General features: G+C 38.5%; 1 protein-coding gene across 2 annotated transcripts in view; it reads left to right on the forward strand.

Moving 5' to 3' along the window:
- Positions 1–23,526, forward strand: part of Ptn (pleiotrophin) — a 97,907-nt gene extending 74,381 nt beyond the window's left edge. Inside the window, exons 2-5 of one of the 2 annotated variants that reach the window (XM_047561772.1) lie at positions 1,029–1,144; positions 2,032–2,205; positions 4,024–4,185; positions 22,738–23,526. In XM_047561772.1, coding sequence (XP_047417728.1) covers positions 1,030–1,144; positions 2,032–2,205; positions 4,024–4,185; positions 22,738–22,793 — 507 coding nt within the window. In that variant the 5' untranslated portion in view covers position 1,029 and the 3' untranslated portion in view covers positions 22,794–23,526. The remainder of the gene's footprint in view (positions 1–1,028; positions 1,145–2,031; positions 2,206–4,023; positions 4,186–22,737) is intronic. The other variant, XM_047561771.1, reaches the window with a different exon arrangement.
- Positions 23,527–24,573: the final 1,047 nt, after the last annotated feature.

Consider the following 24,573-nt stretch of genomic DNA (forward strand, 5'->3'; position numbering starts at 1 on the left):
GTCTCAATCTTTTATATATAAGAAAGGTTTTATTTGTACCAAAAAGTGTAAAAGCATCCAAAGTACTCTATTGCCACATTTGAAATAAGAAGGGCTCATAGACACTCATTCTATCATTTTTATGTGAAGTATAAAACACCATGAACACTGCAGGTAGCGTGGAGTCACTTCAAAGCAAGTGACTGCAGATGACGACTCAGGGAAGCCACCAGGTGGCCCTGGGGCTTGGACTAAGACTTCTTTAGGGGTGTTTTGGCAATATGACCATATAGACACCAGGTTGTCAACAAGTGGCTTCAAGTTCTAGAGGCTCTTTCTAATGTTATCTGGAGGTTTAGATTCCTGTCAAATGTGGAGAAGATTATGAGTGAATGCAATGGCGCCTCCCTGCATCCTAGGATTTAGAGGACCTTGAGCACATGAGTTCATAGATCATGTTGGATTTTTCACAGGTGTGCTTGTTCTACTTCTGTGCTCCACTCTGTGGTCAATCAATGGGTGCAGGAATAATAATAAGATGATCGAAATGACCAGGGAAAGTGATAAAAATATCAAAGCCATTGATTATTAGCAATGCATCTAACGTGAAGCAGTAAACATAGACTTGTATAGACAATCTTTCATCATGCTCACTCAAATGAGCCCTGTGGACTACAATGCTCTGGTTGTTTCTAGGAATTGTCAGGAATTCTGAAGATGGTTGTAGCTGTTGATATTACCAAGTGATGCTATCATCAAGATTTGCTGTAGGAGTCTGCTAAAATACATGCCTTCAAAATTCTTTCACTTCTATAATTCCTTAAACCATTGGAACACTTGCATTTTATCTGTAAATATGTGACTGATTGTAGAAGAGCATGTATTTCAGCAGGAGAAAAGATAAAGTTCTGCTTCTAATAATTGATAGGCATTTTTTCTGAAAGCCAACATTTTAGAAATGAAAAGTGGAACTCTTCCTTCATCAAGGGGTTTGACGAAGCCTGACTCAGGTTGACATCACCACTTTCTCTTTCTCTCTTTATTCCTAGAATGCAGTCCCAACAGTACCAGCAGCAGCGTCAAAAATTTGCAGCTGTCTTCTTGGCATTCATTTTCATTTTGGCCGCTGTGGACACTGCTGAGGCAGGGAAGAAAGAGAAACCAGGTAAGCAGCAGGGTTACTATGGGATGCTTCATCGATTAATATATCCATCTAATCCAGTGACCTGCTTTTTCCCCCAGCTACCTGCCTTTAATCCCTCCCTCCCTTTTATTTTTTCCTTTCTTTTTTTCTAATTATTTAGAGGAAGAGAGACATCCCTTATTTTTCCCCACTGTAGGTTCTGGAGTATGATCATAGTAGGGGTCTTTGTATAGAACCTTAACTATTAATCAGGAGCTTCTGTAAAAGCAGAGATTCTTTTAATGAAGCCTAATAATGTGAGGAGACACAGTGTTAGAAAGAAACACTTGTTAGATTAGTAATTTAGTTGGTTACCTCTCATCCCTCTCATAATGTCACACAAGGATTTTTTGTTTCAATCTTAGATTTACAAAGAAGGAAACTGAATCCCCTGTAGCACCTTCCCAGAGTCAGAGCAGGCTGTGGAGTGAGGAGTCTGCTTTTGTCTGTGTTATGTCTGTTTGTCTATGTTATTCCATCCACGAGACAGGAAGGAACATCCCCTGCAGTGAAATAGCTGATCTGTCAACTGTTGGTTCTCAGAGAATGTTTCTCTTTAGGCTGAATTGTTTCAGAGCATCTCATTTTTTGAATAGATATATTTACTTCTAGAAGGAGATGTCAGTAAATCACTTAGTCTCTAACACATTTAGGAGTTAAACTAATAGTCTAGCTATTTCTTTAGTTTTCTTTCTCTCTCTGCTTGATTATTCATTGATTTGATCCTGTGACTGACATCTGTCACATTCCCCCTGTTAACTGGACAGAGGGGAAAGGAGAGAGCAGTCTCTGCAGTTAAGGCGCTCAGGATGAACTTAGTTCTATCTAGGAGATGGACAGTGTTCTTATTTTTGGTTCTTTATTTCCAGAAAAAAAAGTGAAGAAGTCTGACTGTGGAGAATGGCAGTGGAGTGTGTGTGTGCCCACCAGCGGGGATTGCGGGCTGGGTACCCGGGAGGGCACCCGCACTGGAGCCGAGTGCAAGCAGACCATGAAGACCCAGAGATGTAAGATCCCCTGCAACTGGAAAAAGCAATTTGGAGGTAAGTTTCTCTCTGCTGTGCTACTGATTTAACCTCTTCTGAGATAATTCTGGAGTATTTCCACTAAATGTCTTTTAGAGGTCGAGTACTATTTATGTTTAGTAGGTTTATTTTATCAGCTGCAAGATGACCAGACATCTTGCCTAACCCCAGGATTTCTCAGCCTTGGCACCCGTGAGACACCCTGGGCCAGGTAATCTCTCGTTGCAGAGCCTGTCTTGTGCAGGATAAGTCCTGTCCCAAATGGTTTCCAGTGACACTCCCATCCCCACCAATTGAGAAAACAAACAAAAAATCTCCAGATATGAATGACCAAATGCTGCCTGGGACCAGAGTCGTCCTTGGTAGAGAACCAGTTCGTTATCACTAGGGGCCTAAAACAAGCCCTTGGTCCTTCCTGATAAAGTTTGTTGAACTAACTTCTCTCTCCTTTCTTCTCTTTTCTAAGTTCCTTTATTTCCTTTCTCCAATTTTATTCACTCACTTCCTTCTTCTGTCTCCTTCTGTTACATTCAAGCCCTCTTCTATGGATTCCTCTCCTCCCTCCTCATACGTCATAAATTGACTTATTGGATCCAACAGGGGCTGGTCCAGTCAATTTTCATAGACTTTTTTTCTCTCACTGACTAGTCAGCCTCATGCTGATCTGATCTCTAAACCAGAGGCAGATTCTCTCAACACATTCAACTTCAACCCAGTATTGAACTCCCCATGTTTTGTCTCTTGTGGCCATTGGAAGACATAATACCCCAAATGTCCTACCTGTGTGATAAAGAAACACAATGTACTCTGGTCTGTTGGCCAGTTGAAGAACCAATATACACCTATGTGTTTCTTTCTGTAACCTTTGAGGTACATTTTTTCCAAGTTCTGGGGACTGAACTCAGGGTCTCACACAGACTAGACAAACACTGTACCACTGATCTATATCCCAAGCCCTTGGGCTACATTTGTGACTGATGAGGAGCTCAATAAAGGCATATTAGGCTCTAGTTCAGATACACTGTACAACTGCATTTGAAAAGAGTATGATGCTTTTTTCTTACGTGGATTTACCATGCAATCCATCAGTTTCTTGGGTATTTATCCCAAAGAAATGAAGACTTCTGTTTCCACTAAAACACAAATTTTTACTTTTATTTGTAATAGCCAAAAACTGAAGGAAACACACACACACACACACACACACACACACACACCAACAACAGATGTCCTTCAACTGGTGAATGATTAAACTAAGTGTGGTATAACCATACCACGGAAGGCACTATTCAGCAGTAACAAAAATCAGACTATAGATACAGACAACTTTGGTGGATTTCTAGGAAATTATGCTAAGTAGAAACAAGGCAATTTGAAAAGGTTGTAACTGTATAATTCCACTTATGTAACATTCTTAAGATGACAGAATTACAGAGTTGGAGAAGAGATTGGTGGCCAGGCATTTAGAAGGTAGAAAGACTATGGCTATAGACAGTGACCAACAGGGCCTCTGTTTTGGAGCTGCTCTGTGTATTCATGGCTTAGTGGTCACAGACATCTACATGAAACACAGATCTACACAGACCAGAATTTATTCTGTGGGAGGTATCCATGTCAGTGTTGTGGGGGTGCTACCAGGCTACGGTTATGCAAAATACCACCATTGGGGAAACTGGGTGAAGAATGTATGGAATTTCTTTGTCTTAATTGTAACAGCATCTTCTAATCTACAATTATCCCAATACAAAAAATTAAAAACACAAAAGTATACCATCGTTACCAAGGCACCAAAATAGAATCTTTCAAGGATTTCTGTTTGATCATACCCTGCTTTAGCGGAGTGCAAATACCAGTTCCAGGCCTGGGGAGAATGTGACCTGAATACTGCCTTGAAGACCAGGACTGGCAGTCTGAAGCGTGCCCTCCACAACGCTGACTGCCAGAAGACAGTCACCATCTCCAAACCCTGTGGCAAACTGACCAAGCCCAAACCTCAAGGTAGGTCCCTCTCATTCTTGCACAATTTTGGTGCATTGATGGACTCAGGCACAATCTCCAAATGTGGGATCCTGAATTTTCTAGAAGGAAATCTTGGTGAGCTACCATAAGAAAGTGAAAAAGTCCCAAATACCGAGTGTAGCAAATGTTCCATTCATCAGGCAGCCAGAGAGTTCAAATTGATGTCTTCTGCGTCGCTGGCAGGAGGGATGCGGGGTATGAATAAAACGGGTCAGTTGTCAGTGAGGCTGTTTGAAGTATAGTCAAGATAGGTGGACGTATACTCCAAACTCTAAACTGTCAGAACTAGGTCCTGACAAGAGACTTATGGAGTTCACAAGGCAAAAGATTTTAAGTCAAACCTCTCCCACATTGTCTGCAATGGAGTTTTCACAGAATCCAACATGGCTGGTGTCCTTACAAGAGGGGACTAGGACACAGACACCAGCAGAGGAATGAGCATGTGAAGACATAGGAGGAGGATGGTATCTATCAGCCCAGGAGAGAAACTTCAGAAGAAAGCAGAGCAGGCAGACTCCTGGATCCCATATTTCTAGCCTCCAGAACCACAAAAAAGTAAATCTCTATTGTTTGAGCCAACAACTCTGCAGTACATTATGGAAGCCTCAGCCAACTAATGCAGTATGTCTCAGTGAACTCTAAATTACAATACCGTCTTGGATTCTACTCCTATTTGAATCCTAAAATAATCTTCCCAAAATTCATAATGCCAGATAAATGATACAGAGAAATTCAGAATATTGACCATATGATAAATGAAAATAGGAAAGAATAAATTTCTCAGAAGCTGAGGAGGATTGGCTAGTTGGCTGATGGTGGCCAGAAATAATTCTCTATGCATGCCCAGTTCTTGGGCCCCTGATGAAGTTGTCCACAAAATTGTTTACCTTCAACTTCAGGATGGTCAGGTAGGAGGCTGGACCTGTGGGTGATCACTCTAGGATTCAGGCTACCCTCTCCAGATTATGAAAATCTCTACTTACAATAGTGTGTACTTGGAAAGCATGAACCGGGGCTGGGGTTAGTACTGTGGGAACCTGTGCCGACTCTCTAAGTATCACAAACAACCACACGGATCAAATTAAAACTGTGCATGAAGTGAAAAACCTCTCCCAATCAATGAATTCAGAGATATAATCTTCAAATTAGTTTATTTTAAACCAGTTGTTGAACCAAAATAGCATAACGATAGAACAGAAAGGAAAAAAAAGCATCAGCATCGTGCTTCTCAATCTGAGCGCACATTAGAATTCTCTGCGGGAACTTACAGAAATTCTAGCGCATGCGCATAAACGAGAGCATCTAAATCAACATCAGTTGTTTAAAAATTAAATGATCCTTAGACAGTTTCACTATGTAGTCAAGTCTGAGAGCTATTACTGTACTAGTTAAAAAAAAAAAAAAAAAAAAAAAAAACCCAAGCAGTGATACATGCATGCACACTGTCTTTGGGAAGGAGGGAAGAAGGAACCATAGTTCAATAAAAGGGGAGAAAAAAGTGGGAACGTGGTCAGGTGGGGGATGGTGGGACTTGGTGAATGTGGAAGATGCCAACAAGTTTAGAATGCACAGACCATGACTAAAAAGGACCCCTTAGGGTATAAGTAAATACATTAAACAAAGTCTTCTTTTAATTGAACTGGTGGATAGTTCAACTTCTTACCTTTCACATCCAGCAATATTTAATGAAGTTTAAAAGTTTGTTTCTGGCTTTCAACTTGAATAACAGTGGAAAAAGTCTTTCAAGGATGGTAGACATTCTGTAATGTTCATAAATAGTAATGAACTACATTATGTAATTAATTGAAAATGGATTAGCCTGAGTGAATGCCAAATTTCAAACTACCAGTTATGCATTTTCTAGGTCATTAAAATGTAATTTTCCCTCTGTGCATAATGTGCTTTTGTTAAAACTAACCAATCTTTTCCCTCTCAACAGTGGAGGGTTTTTATGAATGCCATTTTTGGCACTAGACACTCTGCACAAAGAATAATCTTATTGTAGGAGTTGAGCCAGGGAGATGTGGCAGATAGCAGATTTTCTTAATGGGAAAAACTCACACATTCCATGACATCTTTTTCATGGTTTAAATACAATGTAACACCAGGCGCAGTGGCACATGTGGCTGAGTATTAAAAGTTCAAAGCCAGGTTCAACAACTTGGCGAGACCCTAACAAGCGAGAGAGACCCTGTCTCTAAGTAAAATATAGAAAAGGGCCAGCAATGTAACTCAGCACTCCTGGGTTCAATCCCTAGTACCAAAAGTTAATTAATTAGTTACTTAATTAATTAATGCTATGCAACAGGTAGCATGTATGAATGTATATGCTTCTATACTGTTCTTCTCAAATAACCCTGGACAGATTATTTGACTCCATAACCTTAAGAGCTCATTTCCTTCTGCTCAGTGGAAAAGCAAATCATTCTAAAGTGGAATCTGTAATGGCATCCTTACTCTGTTTTTACTCCTGTGCTTTGCTCTAAGTATTTTGCATATATTATCTCATAAAGTGCCATATATTCTTACAGGTAAATGTTGTTATAAGACACACTGAGCAACAGTGGTTAATTTATTTACCCAGGAGTACATATCTAATAAATGACAGAGCCAAGGTTTGGCCAGCTCTAATCTTGTGTTCTCTTTTGAACCATTCTGATATCTTACCTAAGTCTTATGTGAGTATGGGTTTTGTTTTCCTTTGAAGTAGAAGGTTCATTTTGTAAAGCCCAAGAGGAGTGTGCCAAATGGAAGAAGATATTTTCTGCAATATTATTTTTAAGACAATTCTGGAAGACTTGCAGCAGAACATGTTTCAGGAGAATAGGGACCTGGCCTGTTTGTTCTCTATCGTATTCCTTGTGCCTAGAAAAAGGTAGCACATAGGTAATGAACATAGATTTATGCAATAAATGAATGCTAAGAAAAAAGGTCTTGCACATGAAATCCATCAAAACCCAGTGGAAATGCCCAATAGTCCTTTACCTAAACTTTTACCAAAGTGGTAAAAATATAATTGACTTTCTTCATTCAGGAAAGAATGAATCAACAATGCTTTCTCTGATTTTAAATCAGTGCAGGAAAAGGAGAAAGACAAGTAGGAATGCACTAATTTTAAGTGGGTACTATGGTAGGAGCTCCTCATCATTTAATTTAGACCTCACAGCAGCTCTGTGCAGTCAGTTTTATTTACCCTGCCTTCTATGAGAAAGCACAGGCTCAGGGAGGTTCAGAAACTGACCTGAGGTTTCACAGCTTGTAAGTTCTGGAACCAGGATTCAAATTCATAGTCGACTGACATCAAAGATCATTTACTTTTTCAATTGCACCGTGCTTTCTCTTGGTGTCATAAACCATGAAACTCTGGTCATATTAGATGATTTTTCCATCTAGAATCATTAAATGGTAGAACTTCTGGGGAATTTCCCTAACTGTTCTAATGCTCATGTGTTGAATGACAGAAAATCAATTAATCAGCCATATCCGTCCTATTGTCTAGTGGCGGAATCAGTTTCAGATTTTTGTTCTTGCTTGATATCTTCTTTTTCTTTTTCTTTTTTTTTTTTTGCATTTTTCCAAACAGGAACTATTGGAATTGACATAGCAGACTTTCAAAAATAAAATACATAGGATATCATGGTCTTCAGAAAAAAAAATAAGCTTAATTATGTCATAAAATTTAATTAATAAGCACATAGACAACAAATGCTTTTCCTCCCATCATTATCCTTCTCATAAAACCCACGATCAGGCTCAGTTTTATTTGTCTTGTTTTCATTTCATTTTGTTTTGTTTTGGAGAATGCCTCTCATAGTTTCTTACCTCTTTTGTCTTGGGAAATAGTACTGGATTAATATAAAAACTGCTTGATTTCTACTATGAAAAACATACTCTTAAATTTTAGAATGCCACATAAAGATGTCAGTAAGGACATGACTACTCAAGAGTAAATTGAGAAACCAGGAGAGACCCATCTGTCATGGAACAATGGCCCTATAGCCAGTCCCATCTGCATGTGGTGTAGACCCAAAAGCAGGCATTGGTCACTGGAGTACAGAGTGAAGCTGGGGTTGGGACTGGGGCTCTGGCTGGGGCTTGTGTGGGAGGAGTCAGTGAGCTAAGAATATCCTGGGGCCACAGATGATATTGCCTTATGATCTTCTTGGTATGTTATAGGGTCTTGGATTATTGCTCACATGGCAGTTGCTTGTCACTACTTTTAAAATATGATGCACAAATAAAAGATATTGTGAAATTCCTGTTGGTCCTGACAAGTTAGCAATGCGGTCATGGTGGCTTCTGGACTTGCTGGCAGAAGGACATTCTCAAACGGTTCCTGGGACAGGCAGAGGTGGGAACACCCAGATGGATGTCTGGGTGGCTCAGGAAGGAGTGTTAATTCCTCGTGCTGTCTCTAACAATCCACACTCTGCTGCAACCAGGGACATTGTAAAACATCCCTGCTCATGACAACCCCAACTCCTTTTATTTCTTTGCAGTGATTTCTAAAAGTTTTGCCCCTGTGCCACTCTTTTGGATAAGTGCCTAGCCTTCCCTCAGGTTTGATGATTCATCTTTAAAGATCAAAAGAACGGAAACTATTTAAGTGCAAGCCTCTTCTGTGTGCAGGTCTCAGCTTTTGGCAGCTGATGATTAAATGGGAAAAGGGGGTCAGTAAAGTGATATTCCCTCAATCCTCTGTCTGCTAAATAGGTGTTTTTGTTAGCTCATTTATGGATAAAAGAAGTTCCCCAACATTTCTGTTTTCTGGGCCTGACACCCCTCAGGAATAAGCATAGCAACACTGTGAAGATGGGCTTTGCTAGGCTGAGGGACTCTGAGCTGGGCAGAGAGAGGCAGAGGGGCAGAATCCCACCGTAGGCTAGCCCAGGGCTTGCCCTTCCCCCACCAGAACCACTGATGGGCTGAGGAATGGGGACAGTGATGCTGCCTACTGCCCTTGAATTTGACCTGGAGAGGCAGCATGGGGTACTTTGTGGGAATTCTACTGTTCTTTATCAGAGGAAAAATTCTATTTGGTCTCAAGATTTTCTATTTCTTATTCTGCTTGTGGACACATCTTTCAACACCTATAATTTTCATCCTATGATATTGTACTTGAAGAGAGAAGTTCTAATTTTGGTTTTTTCTTATGACAATGATATGTTTTGTCTTCTGTAAATTGGTGTTGACCATGAATACCTCGTAGCATTATCATTAAGATAAAATGAAGGACTGTAGTTAAAAATTCTTGGTAAATGTGCAGTAGTTTTGAGACTATTTCCTTTTTTCCAAAAGACTTTCTTGAGTTAGGTGTTTCAGCAGTTTCTTAAGCAAAAGAAGAATTATGATGACTGCAATAGTATCTATAGTTAATAATTATTGAGTGTCTGCTATGCTTATAGTTTAGGACATTGTTAATGTGCAATGTCACTGAATTTTCACAAAACTCTAAAACAGTTATCATTATCATCTTCAGTTGTACACATGAGGAAACAGGATTTAGAGAAGTTAAATACCTAGCATAAGGTTATAGAGCATATAAGCAAGGCAGTCTGATGCTGTATCCCCTGCCTTATGCAAAGCGCTTTCCCTGTTTCTATTCAATACAGGTATCCAAGTTTCTCATGAACATAATGCGACATACTGCTCATGAGTCATCTTGACTGGTCTCTTGCCTGGCCCATGGGCCAGATATCGCTAATATACTCTGCCTCAGCCAAGCCAGATCAGCAGACCTCAGAAATGGTGGAAAGGACTGTGGCATCTGATGCATCTATTTCTCTGCATCTGTAACTGTTTTCCTTCTTCTGTCATTCATTCTATAAAATCTAGCTCATTCAGGGGCATGGAAATGGGTCACTGGGGGTGTGAGTAGACGATAGGTGCATTATTCATTCCTCGAGTGGTTACTGTAGGATAGAGTTAGCACCAGGGGAAAATAAGGACTTTAATGGACTTATAAGTGCAGCAGCAGAGACAGAAAGATACATTCCAGAGTTTCACACCAAGTATCAAATGCTGTGAAAAGGAAACCTAGTTCTTTGGCACTGTTCTAATTCATTGAGTTATTTATAAAAATCTATTACAAGCCTAGGATGGGGTGAAGAGTATGTTAAGTGCTGGTGATAATAAATTCCCTTCCCTTTTATTGCTATGTTCTAATGGAGGTGGAGGGAAAGTAGAAACATAAGGAAATAATAATTAAGGTTATAACTAACTATCAGAATAAGGGACCTTAAAAACCAAACTGATCCAAGAAATAGAGTGACTGAAAGGCGGCAGGTTAGAGAGAGTAACTGGGAAAAGTCTTTTTCAAAAGGTAACTTTTGAACTTGGTCTTGATAGAGAAGGGGCTAACCAAATTAGTGCTGTGAATGAAAAAAGGTGAAGTTCAAAGTCCCTGAGGCCAGGGACTAGAAAAGAGATCACTGTAGTCTCTGAGAAGGATCCTCTGAGAAGGTGATCACTGTGCTGTGGGAGGGCACATCTGCCTGACCTCACGTGGAAATTCCTTGCGAGTCAGGTCTTAGTCACCTTTGTAAATTACTGCATCTCAGAGGCCCTGGTCCATGGGAGGAACTCCATTAAGTGTTCTGACTTACATGAATGAACAAATGATGTGTCTGCTTACACTGTCCTGGTCTGGCTCACTAGGACACCTCATTCATTCCTTGGCATCAAATTTGTGCCAATAAATTGCTGTGGACACACAAGGAACTCACCTGCAAGAGTAGCTATCTCAGTGCTTCCCATCCATCCTCAGTGAAGGGTTATTGGTCCTAATTGCCAGGGCAGATGTGAGAAGTAGCACCTATAAATATAGGTAGGGTTTGCTTTGTACTGTGTGTCTACTTTAATCTCCCTGGGTAAATTCCATGCTTAGAGGCTCATTAGCTGTGCACACAGAAAACAGCCATACAATAATTAGTGTTAAGGAACCAGTGTAATAGAACAATGTTCACACTAATTACTTACTGCACTGAGGACTTGATTTTTTTTTCCTCTCCCTGAGACTTTTGCATTTTTCCTTTCTGACTTCTGAATGGAGAATTTCTTTTGGTGTTTTAAATTATAGCTATCGTCATTTACTAAGCATCATTAAAGCAGTTTCTATTCACTGAATATTTATGATACAGCAGCATCATGCTAAGCCCTTAATCCTCATAGCTGCCCCAAACAGTTTTATTTAGATTTTAGCATCTAGGACACTAAGATTCCAACTTGCACAAAGTCACCCTGCCACTGAATGGTCAGCCTTGAACTTAAAGATAGGACAGTCCATTTCTAGAGTTCTTTTCGGCTATACCACTGCTTCCTAAACTGAGTACTTCCTGGAACGTGTCCTTGGTATATTAAATAATAATAATAACTTGATTTTGTTTTGATAATAATTATAGACTATTCCTATAAGCATATTTTGGAGTGATTTATGTTTGACTCCTATCAAATAATTCCTGATATGAACATGCCTTTGTGTAACAATTGCATTAAAGTCAAAAGACAACTTTTAGTGCTGTATTTTTCAAACAGAGATCATTTACAGGGGCGACATTTCTTGAAAGTAAGAAATATTGGTATAAGACACCCTGTTCCACTGAGCATCCTCTAGCCTAGACCCTAGACTGCATTGTCTTCTCTCTGCTACAAGATTCAGAGACTCTGGTGCTTTGCCAGGATCTGAGGCACTACCACACAAGTAAGCAGTGTCATCGGTGAGCACACATCATATACTCCCAGTGACTGTACTCAGCTTTGCATGGATGCAAAGCCTCCAGGAGCCCACAGGGAAATCAAAGCAGACTGGCTGGTGCTTAGTGCGCAAAGACAGGGAAAAGGGAAAAAAAAAAAAAAAGATTTTTCTAGAAGGTAAACACTTTGTAGAAAAGCTCATCAGAAATTCAGAGGACAAGATGCAGGTAAATTTTTTTCTGGTGTCCTGCTGCTCAGGCACACAGGAGGTAAGTCCCAGGGATATTTAACACACTTGGTAAATGAATTCACAGCACTCTCCCTTGCAAGGCTATTGAAAATAATTTTCATTTTTCAAAAAATAGAAAGACAGTATTTTCAGATTCTTATTCAGATGCACAAGAATAATAAATTCAGCTTTGAAGACTGCTGTCTACAAAATGTAAAGAAGTGCAGGCAGAGCTCTTCAGAACACCCGCTGCTTCTGTAGACAGAGCATAGACATGTTTCTGGCTTGGAGTTGGGAGGACAGGCATGGGGATGGGTGAAAAAATTCATGCAACTTGCATTCATGAAACTGTCTTTGAGCATAAAGTCCTATATTCCATACTACCACCGTCATTTATTTAAATTATTTGAAATTTTAAAAGAAATTAAAATTCTGTAGGACAAATAAAAAAAATAATAAAAATGTATTTTGTCTCTCTACAGTGAATGAGGAGGCTCCAAAGCACATACAGACATGGGGTAGTCTGCAATCCAATTTGCAGTTTCATGTGTTTGCCAGGATTGCTATAACAAAACCACCATAGGCAATGTGATCTGCATGGAATAGATGTGTTTCTTCACAGTTCTGGAACCTGGAAGTATGAGATCAAGGTGTCACAGGTTGGCTTGGCAGTGGTCATCTCCTTGTGTCTTCACTAATGTGTGTGTCTGTTCAAAGTTCCTCTTCTTCTGAGGACACCAGTAATATTGGATTTGTGCTTATCCTAATGATCCATTTTAACTTAATCACCTCTGTCAAGCCTCTGTCTCCAAATATGTTCCCACTGTGAGGTATAGGGGTTAGGACTTGGTGTGTCTTTCAGGGAGGGATTCATTCAGTGCATAACAATTGATTCTGTCTCTTTCTGTAAGTTTTTTTTTTTTTTTTTTTTTTTTTTTTAGTCAATGCAATCATTTTTTGTAAGAGCATTTGAGTTATACATAGTAGTTGGGTTTATTTTGACAAAGTTGCATGGAATTTAATTTACTCAACTTCAGTTCCTGTTCCCCCTGCTTTACCTCCCCTCCACCCTCCTCCTCTTCTCCTTCCTCTCCTCTACGCTTGTATCTATGATTTTTTGAACCAAAAAGAAAAATCCATTTGGAAGCAAATATGGAACAATTTATGGAGCTGTATGTACTGAAATTTCACACATGATGGAATTCAAAATTTCTTCTTTTTCATAAATCGTAATTTTATTTTCCAGTAGCACTGGTCTTATTATATTGAAGTAGGTATCAGACATGATAATGGGGAATAAATAAGATATACTAAATAAGAACTACTTACTGCTGCTTATAATAATATGCTTCATTTCTGACAGAGGCTAGTTGTAATTTTCAATATTTTATAAAAGGGCAAATTTTCTACCTATGTCCTCATTATTGCAGAAATAGGCTTTTAAATATTTGAATGTCATACAAAAGATAATCTTTCCTGTTTTAGCATAAGATAAATCAGTGAGTCTACTTGAACTAAGGAGGTCACTGTCAACAAATATAACCTCTTGAGAGTGGATCACAAATTGAGGAAGGGATAGAAGTTTTTTCTGGATAGAAGAAGAGCAAACACCAATTTCTCATCTCTATGTGTATGTGTGTGTGTGTGTGTGTGTGTGTGTGTGTGTGTGTGTGATGAAGAAAGAGAGAGAGAGAGAGAGAGAGGGAGAATAGGTGTAGCTAACATATAAGAATGATGCAAATGTGCTGACTTAAAGATAGTTTACCTTGGTGATTTTCTGCATGGTGCACACAGTGTAAAGATTTTTCTACCAACACACCTGAGCATGGCAGGTTTTCCCTCTCCTGACTTTACTGTACAAAGTGCCTCCTAAAGAGTTGGAGAAGCCAGTAGATAGCTCTACGGCTTCCCCTAATGACAGGGCAATAGAGACACAGGAGAGGAAAGAGGCTGAAAACGTTGTACTTGAAGAATCTGGATCATGCAACATTGACTTGACTTTACATTACTTACCATATTTTGTATTACTATTACTATTATTATTATTACTTATTATTTATTACTATTATTATTTATTAATTATTATTTACTTACCTTAGTTTACTGATCCTGCATGACTTGCCTTGTAGGAAAACTGACAAGTTCAGGGACTGACTTTTAGTAATTTTGCTCTACTTGGTTGGTGAAATAATTTCCTTGTTCCCTTCAGTAAACCTTCAGTTACATCTACATTACTCACCAATGCTCTCGCAGCAGAACTTTCTATTTAGGAATGCAGTTAAGAGCTGAGCCATTCCACCAAGTGTGTAGGAGCAAAGCGGAAGCTCCTGAAAGACTGAGGAGGTTTGCTTCATGTCTGGGCTTGGGTACGTGCTATATTTTATTTACTTATACTTGATAGAAGGCAAGTGTGTTGAAGGGCAGATAGTTGAGAAGGAGAGGGAGTTGATGTGGTGATATGGAGAGAAAGTGGGTGAAAATGAGGACGGTGAGGGCAGGAAAGTGTCAGAATGTGGGGAACGCTCTGTGCTGCGTGTGTTCCATGCACGCTCCTAGAAGTTCATGCCTGGAGTTCATGAAGCAAGTGGTCCTACAACACAAGAAATCAAAGAAGACTCAAAATTACTACACAGATATTTGACAGACCCTTATCTGTGAATAATATATTAAGTGAATTTTTTAAAAGTCTGTACTTCTGATTTTCAAATAGATAGAAATTTCTTTCTGTATTGTGCCACTTAATAGTTGCTACTCTAATATAAATGGAAATGTTGGGAAATTTCATGAATGGTGCCCTGTTAGGAAACCCAGTCAACTAGCTCCTGGACTCTGAGTGGGTCTCCAAGTTGTACATCCATAATTCAACAAGAGTTATTACCAGTTCTGAGGCATAGTTGAGGTGGTGCAAAGAAATAGGTATCTCTAAGTAGCTGATCCTTGAGAGCAAGTGAGTCACTTTAATGGGTTCAAGAGGCACCAGAAGGATCTTGGTGAGATCCGGGATTTGGGATGTATTTACATTATGATTGTACTGTCTGACAGTGCTTTAGTCTTTTTCTTTCAATGAGTTCTAGTGACTTATTGACAAGGCTCCCAAGGTAAACTCATAACGGTCTTTACGACAAGCCTCCAGCTGTCCATGTCCACTGGGTCCCTTGACCTCGGAATCTAAAGTATGCATTTGTGAGTACACTATTTACCATCCACGAAGTATGAATTTTTATCTCTTGAACAAATCTCTTATTTCTAGTCTAATCAATACTCCCTCCCATGACTTTAATGACCAAAGTCACTCAAGTTAGTAGCAAACAGAGGCCGACTGAGTTAAAATGTGGGCTCCCCTCAATCATTTTCTCTCCTAATTTCCCTCTTAGTCTTCTGTGTATACAGCAGACCACCCAAAATAAAGTAATCCAAGCAAAGCCTTTGACTAACATAAGCCTGTTCCAGAATGCTCAGCTCTTCTGCTTCTTGGAAAAACATCTTCACTCAAGTCTTCAAGAGATCTTTAACTGAATGTTATTCACTCTGGGCCCACTTCCAACCCCATTTCTTCCAGAGTCCCCAAATATAGAAAGTGGGAGTAGATGTTTACTTGTGCAAACTGCAAGGCAATTGTATTCCTACAGGACCTCTGAATAGATGGTAAAGAGATGCTGTGCGTCGTTTGGTTCTTTGCCTTTTGAGAACAAGATTGCTGTGATAAGCTCTCACATAAATTGCTAAGAATTTAGATTGGTACTTCCTTCCAGGAAATAAAGTTGCCAGTTCTTATCTAGAACTTTATAAACATCTTACTCTTTGATCCAGTACATTTTTTAAATAATCTTTACTACGGCAAAATTTAAATATGTAATGCTGTGTGAGCAAAACTATCATTGAATTATTGTGTACAATATCAAAATGTGGAAGCAATTCAAATGATCTACTAAAGAAGAAAGGTTGTAGGGGATAGAATGTCACAAAGGGGTAGTTCTTGGTCATGTTTCAAAGTATATATGATGGAGAATAGATGCAGTTGAATTTTTGGCATAAAAAATGTCCTAACTAGCTGTTACTGTATACCCAATTAAGAAAACATAAATAAAATCCATCATTAAACATATTGAGAAATAATGGATAATTTTTGTTAATAAATGTTTATAAACTTCTTTATTTTAATATAAGCCTGAATTACCTTTCAAACCAGAAATGTAATCAATATTTTTAAAAATATGAAAAAACTCACAGGGGAGAAATTCTTTTCTTTCTTCAAGTTATCACTGATAGGTATTTTTTTCTTTCTAGGAATTCATTCTTCTGGTTGATACTGTAGTTTTTACATCACATATATCTGGAATGTAGTGGTAAATGAGAAGCAAGAAAAATGGGCCTCAAAGCCATAAAAACAGCAACCACTGATCCCTGGTTTTTAATATGAATTTATTTACAATTCTGAAATGTTCACATAGGGCTATCTTAAAATCATTGACTTGCATCAGCTCCATGAGGGAAGAATGTTGTTCTGCTCACCAGTCTCTTCTGGCATCTAGAATTTAGCCTGATGGAGAGTGGAGAGGGCGTGCACATTTGCTAATGAATCAATGGAAATGTTTCTAGACAGCAGTGGTCAATTGAGATCTCAAAGGTCTTAATCTTACATAAAACTCCCAGTGGTCCTTTGAAGAAGATATAGGTTTTATTATCCTCAGGTTATAGGAAACAGATGCAGAATGTTTGGTTTCCCTCAAATCACAGAGCTGGTAAGTGTCAGATATTGATTAGAACTACTTCTCTTGGTTAGGACTTGGTTCTCAGTATGATCCTAGCAACATTTCATGGCTTCCCCATTGCCTCACGAGCCAAAAGGTCACTGTGTGTTTATTACTTCATTGATCATCAAGATTTTTTTTTCTATTTAGAACTGAAAATACATGGATGCAGAATTTATTGTGAAATATTGCATATTCTTCCTCTTTCTCCTCACTTCCTTTTTTCTTTCCTATCAATAGTTATTATACATTAAAAGAATTTCTTTGGTGAAATTTTGAGTTTTCTAGAGAATACAGTAAAAATGGGACTTCAGATTCTGTGATCCATAGCAATAGGAAGAGTCTGAATCTTTGAGGATTGTTTCTTTGGAAAGCCTTAGGACTTCCTCAACACTTTCAAATATATCTTAAAACTACTTGTTTCTATTCAAGTAGCACAAGACTTGACAGTCCTGCCTTCCTATCTCATGTCTATATCTCAGTTATTGTGCACTTTACCTTCCTTCAGTGCAGAACTGGCTAATGAAAGGGCAGAAGCTTGCCAACACAGGAAGTGGGACAGCACCCAGGGCCTTACTGTGAGTTTCCAGTGCAGCCATGTCCTCATGGGTATCATCCAAGGAGCAGAACAGGTCACTTCTCTGGCTGGTGCCTTTCAGTCACGTTTTGGCAATGGCTCATTTCCTTCTTGCTTTTGTGTCTGCCTCACAGCCTCAGTCCAGGTGGGGAAGAGTGTCAGATAGCCTGGGATGTTGTGTAGTGTGTGACCTGCAGCTTGACTCTTGTTCAGAGTGACCTGAGGAGCTCTACTGTTTCACATCAGGTTGGTGTCCTGCTGCTCTGAATACCTTGCAGAGTGGCCACCACCACTACAAGACCACGTTATAAAGTACTTGGGTTTATCCAGTTACAACCCTGCTCCAGGCCAATTCAGGACCTTCTTGGTCACAGCACACATTTCTCACTATTATCTGGAATGACTACTAAAATGGAACATTAGTTTTTCCTACTGAATTAATTCAGGCTTCTACTTTAAAGACAAGAAAAAGTGATAAGAAATTTGGATAAATTTCATGTCTGTCTGTCTATAATTTCCTTCCTCATAAATATTTATTATTTTTTATTTTCTATATCAATAACTTTTCTTTTTTAGAATTTTTTAATCTGTTCTAATTTGTCATATATGACAGTAGAATGCACTTACACATTTTGATAGATCGTATATAAATGGAGTGTCATTTCTCATTTTTCTGACTATACATATTGTAGGATCATATCAGTCATGCAGTCATATAAGTACATGAGGTAATAAAGTCTGTTTCACTCTACTATCCTTTCTACTCCCATACCCCTTTCTCTCCTTTCCCTTCCCTCTGCCACATATAGTAACTCTATTCTTCCCTCACCCCACCCCACCCCCATTGTGAATTAGCATCTGTGTATCAGAGAAAACATTTAGCCTTTGATTTTTTGGGTTTGGCTTATTTCACTTAGCATGATATTCTCCAACTCCATTCATTTACCAGCAAATGCCATCATTTCAATCTTCTTTAAAGCTGTACCACAGTTTCTTCATTCTTTCATCTGTTGAAGGGCATCTAGGTTGGTTCCCTATTTTAGCTATAGTGAGTTGAGCTGCTATAAACATTGATGTGGCTATGTCATTGTAGTATGCTGATTTTAAATCCTTTGGGTCTATACTGTAGAGTGGGATTGCTGGGTTAAATGGTGGTTCCATTCCAAGTTTTCTGAGGAATCTCCATATCACTTTCCATAATGGTTACACCATTTTGTATCCCCACCAGCAATGTATGAGTGTACCTTTTCCCCACATCTTCGCCAACATTTGTTGCTCGTATTCTTGATAATGGCCATTCTGATTAGAGTGAGATGAAATCTTAAGAGTAGTTTTGATGTGCATTTTCCTAGTTGCTAGAGATGTTGAACATTTTTTCATATATTAGTTGATCGATTGTATATCTTCTTCTGTGAAGTGTCTGCTTAGTTCCTTACCCCATTTATTGATTGGGTTATATATATATATTTTTGGTGTTGAGTTTTTTGAGTTCTTTATATATTCTAGAGATTAATGCTTTATCTGAGGTGCATGTGTTAAGGATTTTCTCCCAATATGTAGGCTTTGTCTTCACATTATTGATTGTTTCTTTTGCTGAGAAGAAGTTTTTAGTTTATTTTTAAAGATGTACTAAAACATAGCAAGATTCCAGTTGAATTACACTCCTGGCTTTCCTAAGAGATACTATTTTTCCATCTAGTGATTAGTTGACACTCTTTATTCCCCATTCAAATACCTTTCTCTAGTCTGTGTGCAGCAAGTATTTCATAAGACTTATTATGTACCAGGCATTGAGGATAGAGGTAGAAAAGACAGAAAGGGCTTCTACCCTTGTTGGAAGTAGAAATGCATATCAGTGAATTAGAAATAAAATTAATTGCTCCATTCTAATTTTGGAAAAAGCAATGAGAGGCACAGGATTAGCATCTGCACATGCAAAGCCCTTTGTCTTGAAGTTCTAGGAAGACTTTCCTGAAGAGGTAAAACTGAACTAAGATCATACAGACAAGTAGGTGTTAGCTATGGAAAGTTGAGATGATGGGAGGAAAAACGTGCAGCCGAGGGAAAGACACAAGGAAGCACCATGACGGAGGTGAGCAAGACTTACTCTTGTCAAATTGCACATTTGTGTATCTCACTGAAGATTCATTCATCAGCTGCTATGTGCAAGGCACCATGCCCTGGGCTGGGGTCCAAGAGTGAGTAGAGATTCCACCCCTCATGACTTGTACTTCAATGGCAATGGCCACCCTAGAGGTGTATGCTGTGGTAGGGAAGTAGAACTTCAAACGCCATCCATGAGCTCAGCAAACTAGAGCTAATGTTACAGCTGGCACCTGCAGGGTGGGAGGAGGTGAGAGCAGTGATGGACGTATGGGGTTGACAAAGAGGACTAGGTCTCAAGGTTGAAGACTAGATAGAAAAAAAAAAAAAAAAGCCAGGGTTGGCAATAGAAATAGGCACAAGTATGAAGACTGAGGAAAAGGGAAGTGATCTGATTGCTTCTGGTTTTTATTCTTTACACTAAAGAGTCAAATCAGGTCTTTGCTAGATCATAGATTTCATATTGTTTTAAATTCTGTGCATATTCTAGGTCAAAATTGAGAAGTTGTTAATAAGTTTTTGAGGCCACAGAGACAAGCAATGACAAAGCTCCTTTAGTCTGTCAGTTAAATATATATAAAAATTGGGAAAACAGTGGTTTTGATTAGAAGCAATATTACTGACCTGATTTTCCTTATTTGAAAAAATTCAAATACTTTGTTATGTGAGGAATCCAATTGACCTTATTGTAAATGCAGATTCTTCCATCTTGCCACTGGTTTTTACTGAGGATTTCTCATATTTCCATTTCCATGGAGCATAAATTGGATTCCATGTCCAATCGATCAGCATGCTGATGCAATGCTACAATGATGTGCCAACTGTGTTGGAAAAATAAATTGATTGGCACTGTGCAGATTAATTGGGCAAGTAGTTAATTTCCTTGCATTGGGTAAGTTGTTAATTAATGAAGAAAAATGAAATATCAGTCCCAGGTAACTGAGAGGGTGTTTTCTTATCTTTGCAAGTTGAATTTGGAAAGTGTTTATTGAGATGGATATCTTACATTAACTAGATCAAATAGTGCATTATTTCAAGTTTTATGAAATAAATGTACACAAAACACCCAATTTGTAAGTCATCCATTAGATTTATGTATAAAATAGAGTCATGTTAGATCATGAAAATACTATAGCACTCATTCTACAAAAATTTCCAAGGGTTCCTCAGTAAGGCATATGAAGAAATTGAGACAAGCAAAACTGGAGTTGGGATCCCAGTTGACATTCTGGATTCCTCCCTGAGGATACTATCTTAATATGCAGCTATTGCCTAAAATGTCAATCAAAGCTAGGAATTATTAAATGTTTAAACACTAAATATTTGTCCAAAAATTAAACAGAATACCTTCTTTGATCTTATGGATATCTTTGAACTTGGAAATTCTGGTCATTTTCACATTCATAGGCTGATGAAAGGGGACATTTATAAAATCAAGCAAAAAGATAGAGAATGAAAGATTAAGTCTCTTCAGTATAGAAATGGGGGAAGCTGAGGATAGGCATGAACAGAATGAATATATTTATGGGCAATAATTAAGCAAGATTTTAGAAACTGCTGACTCAATTGCATATTGGACACCCTTGAAGCCTGAGTAAAGGAAGCTTTGGAAAATTACATTGAACAGAATTACTGTTTTGCCCAGTGTGCAGTGGACTTTGGAAGCTACTTGAAGAGGTGACGTGGAGAATAAATAGGAATGGAAATTTTTCCAGCTCTACTTAAGTATGATCTGGGAAGTGTACAAAGTTTCTGATTGGCATCATTTCTTAATCAACAATGTCCTAATTCCTGCTGGCCATTGCTTTTGTCCCCAATATTCCTCTGTTGCCTACCACATTCAGCAACATGCTCAGTCTGTATGTCTTGGTGTTGGTGAAGTATTATAGTTACACGGAGAAATGTCCCTCTATTCTTATCCCATTGTCAACTCATGATAGCTGTGTACCTGGAGCTACTTGGCCATATTCTGTTCTCAGTGGATTTAGGCAGCTCATTTAATTTGGATATTAATCCTGTGTTTTTTTCCATATGCTATGGCACTATTCATATGCTCACTCAAAAGTGAGTGGTCTGAGACACAAAAACATTAAAGAAGTTTCCCAGAGTCTCACAGTAGCCTGTGATGTGGCCAGAATTTAACTCTGGCAATCTGACTCCAGACCCTGTACTTAGCTGGTATGAATCGGCCATCAGTATGGACCAAATAGGTGAAGCAGTTCAGAAACAACTGGTAATATCTTCAGACTTGCTAGCTCAGTGATTCAGACCATTCTTGTCTTTGGAACCAAAGTAAATGTGTCTTCCTCCCGACTGCATTCTCTTATTAGCAAAAGAGAGAAGGCAAGAAGTTTGAGTGGAAAAGATGGAGACTTTGGGTTAAAAAGTTGTTTTTTTTTTAATTTGTTATTTTTAGTTATACATGTCAGTAGAGTATATTTTGACATATTTATACAAACAGGAGTTTTTCTTATTCTAATGAGGATCCCAGTCTTGTGGTTGTATATGATGTGGATTTAAATCTTCACAATTTTACTTATCTAGTTTAACCTAGGTTGGCCTCTTCTGCTAGCCCAAGACTAGGAACTCCTTCAGGGAAGTACCAGACAGACTATGTGTGGCTCATGATTGGTCTTTTCTATGTAAATTGGTTGCTGAATATGTAAGCAGAGACAATATCCAGAGTGTAAGCATTTTGGAATCACTTCGCCTCAGAAAAGAAAGTGCTAATACTCATAAACAGTTCCCAGTCAAAGGAATCAGAAAGCTGAGGGGCTAAGGTAAGCTCCTGAAACTTTTCCCTGAGTGGTAGTGACTGGTTAATTGTGAGATAAATACCTGTCTGTTGTGTTTGCTGTCTATGCAGGACCCCCAAACAATATTTTGCATACCCAATGGAGGTGACCAAGAAGATAACAGGCGTTTATAGTTACTCACACTGGAGTAGGCTGTGTTCCTCCTGGATACTCTTAAAAAGCCTGTGTATGTGCACGCACACACACATCCCCACACCAACACCACACACTTTCCTATCAATTTACCAAGAGAACTGCCAAGAGCAAGCAACTTGTCTCTTAATCTTATCTTTAATACCTGATCAATTATAGGAAAAGTGGCTTTCCTCCCTTATGGAGTAGTAGTTTGATGACTTATTTGTCTCTTTCTCTTTTGAATCACAGCAGAATCTAAGAAGAAGAAAAAGGAAGGCAAGAAACAGGAGAAGATGCTGGATTAGATGATTCCACCTTCTGAGGAACAGGAAAAGGACATCAGCAACCAGAATCAGTTAACTATTGCATTTATACCTACTGTAGGCTTTTTATTCAAAAAATATCTATAGCTTAAGTACATAATAGGCAAAATGAAGAGGAAAGAAAATTTTTGTAGTAGCATTTTTTAAATGTATACCATAGTACCACTAGGGGCTTATAATAAAGGACTGTAATCTCATTTAGAAAGTTGACTTATAGTACATGGTAAATGATAGACAATTGAGGTAAGTTTTTTGAAGTTTTTGCGATATTTCACATTTACTCTTTTTTTTTTTTTTTTTTTTTTACAATTTTGTTTTTGGCAGCAATTTAAATGTTGTGACCATGTAAACTACTTCTCTTGTTAGGTATCTTTTTTTCACCTAGACTTTTTTTTTTTTCCCCAATTGAAAAAAAATACATACTAAACAAAACAGCAATACAATATAATCACTCTATTTGAGGAAAATACCTTGTTCTCTGCCAATGGATTCTTTTTTTAAAAAGTTAGTCAGCAAAATGAAGGAAGGAGGAAGGAAGAACAGTGTCCTAATGCAATGCTGACTGTTTTTTTTTTAAATGAACAGCATTAAAATATGAATTTTTTTCATTTTGGCAGAAACAGCTGTTTTCTTGATAAAATTATTTTTCCATCTGAGGAAAAAAATACTAGAAAAATAAATCAATGTGATGCTGAATAAAAGGTGCTTTTGTGTGCAATAATTTGATTTTGTGGTTCTCTTTTGTCACCTATCCTCTCTAGTGTAACTTCAGTGAGAATTTATTGTTCAACTTTGTTTCATCACTATGAGCACAAATGTGACACGTTTTTGTCTTGTTTCTGGTACTTCCTACATTTCTAAATCAAAAATCAAAAACCAGAAATATTCCAAAATCCAAAATTTTTTGACCACAAACCTGATACCACACCTGGAAATTTCTACCCCTGACTTCATATGACATGTTGCTGTCAAAATGCAGGTGCACGAATAATATTGCACAGAATTAACCTCCAGCCTGTGCATACAGTGCATATGAAACATAAATAAGTGGGAGGTGGGCCCCCTCCCCAAGCTGCTCCTCCACCATCATTTAGCCAAACAGCCAGTGAACCAGGAATGAGTGAAGTTTAACTAGAATAAAATCTCCCATGGGAATAACAATGTTGCAAATATTCCAAAATCCCAAACATTTGAAATCCACAACACTGCTTGTCCAAAGCATTTCAGACAAGGGAGACTCAACCTGTTTCAGTAACTAGAAGGTTCCACTGGTGTACAGAGGTCAACAAAAATCACAAAGTAGTCTAGGAAAGTGGAACAGAAAGAGGTTCTTATATTAAGTTTGGGCCAGCACAGTACAAATCAGGATGCAAACAGTGAAATACAGAATGATAGTTTGTACAGAGTTTCTCTAAACCAAGGCTTTTCACTCTGTTTTAATTTTTTTTTTTCAAGCCAATGACAAAGACTTTTTGTACAGCACTTATCTGCTGGACTCTACACAGTCTTTAAGTAAACAAGTTTTGCGTCTACTATTCAAAGAAGTCAAGTCTAGGAAAACTGGCTGAGATTAGCTTCAAAGTATTTATTTGACTTTGACGTAGTGGCTGCTAATTCTAAGGTGATGACTCAATAAACAAATGCCTATCTACCAAGATGACTTAAGTCCATTTTCGGAAACAACGGCTTCCACATACCCTGGGCTTGCCATTCATTACATACTGGTCTGGTGATGTAGCCAAAGGGTCTTGGCAGCTCAACG

Source organism: Sciurus carolinensis, chromosome 8 (genome assembly GCF_902686445.1).
Source record: "Sciurus carolinensis chromosome 8, mSciCar1.2, whole genome shotgun sequence".
Classification (NCBI taxonomy): Eukaryota; Metazoa; Chordata; class Mammalia; order Rodentia; family Sciuridae; genus Sciurus; species Sciurus carolinensis.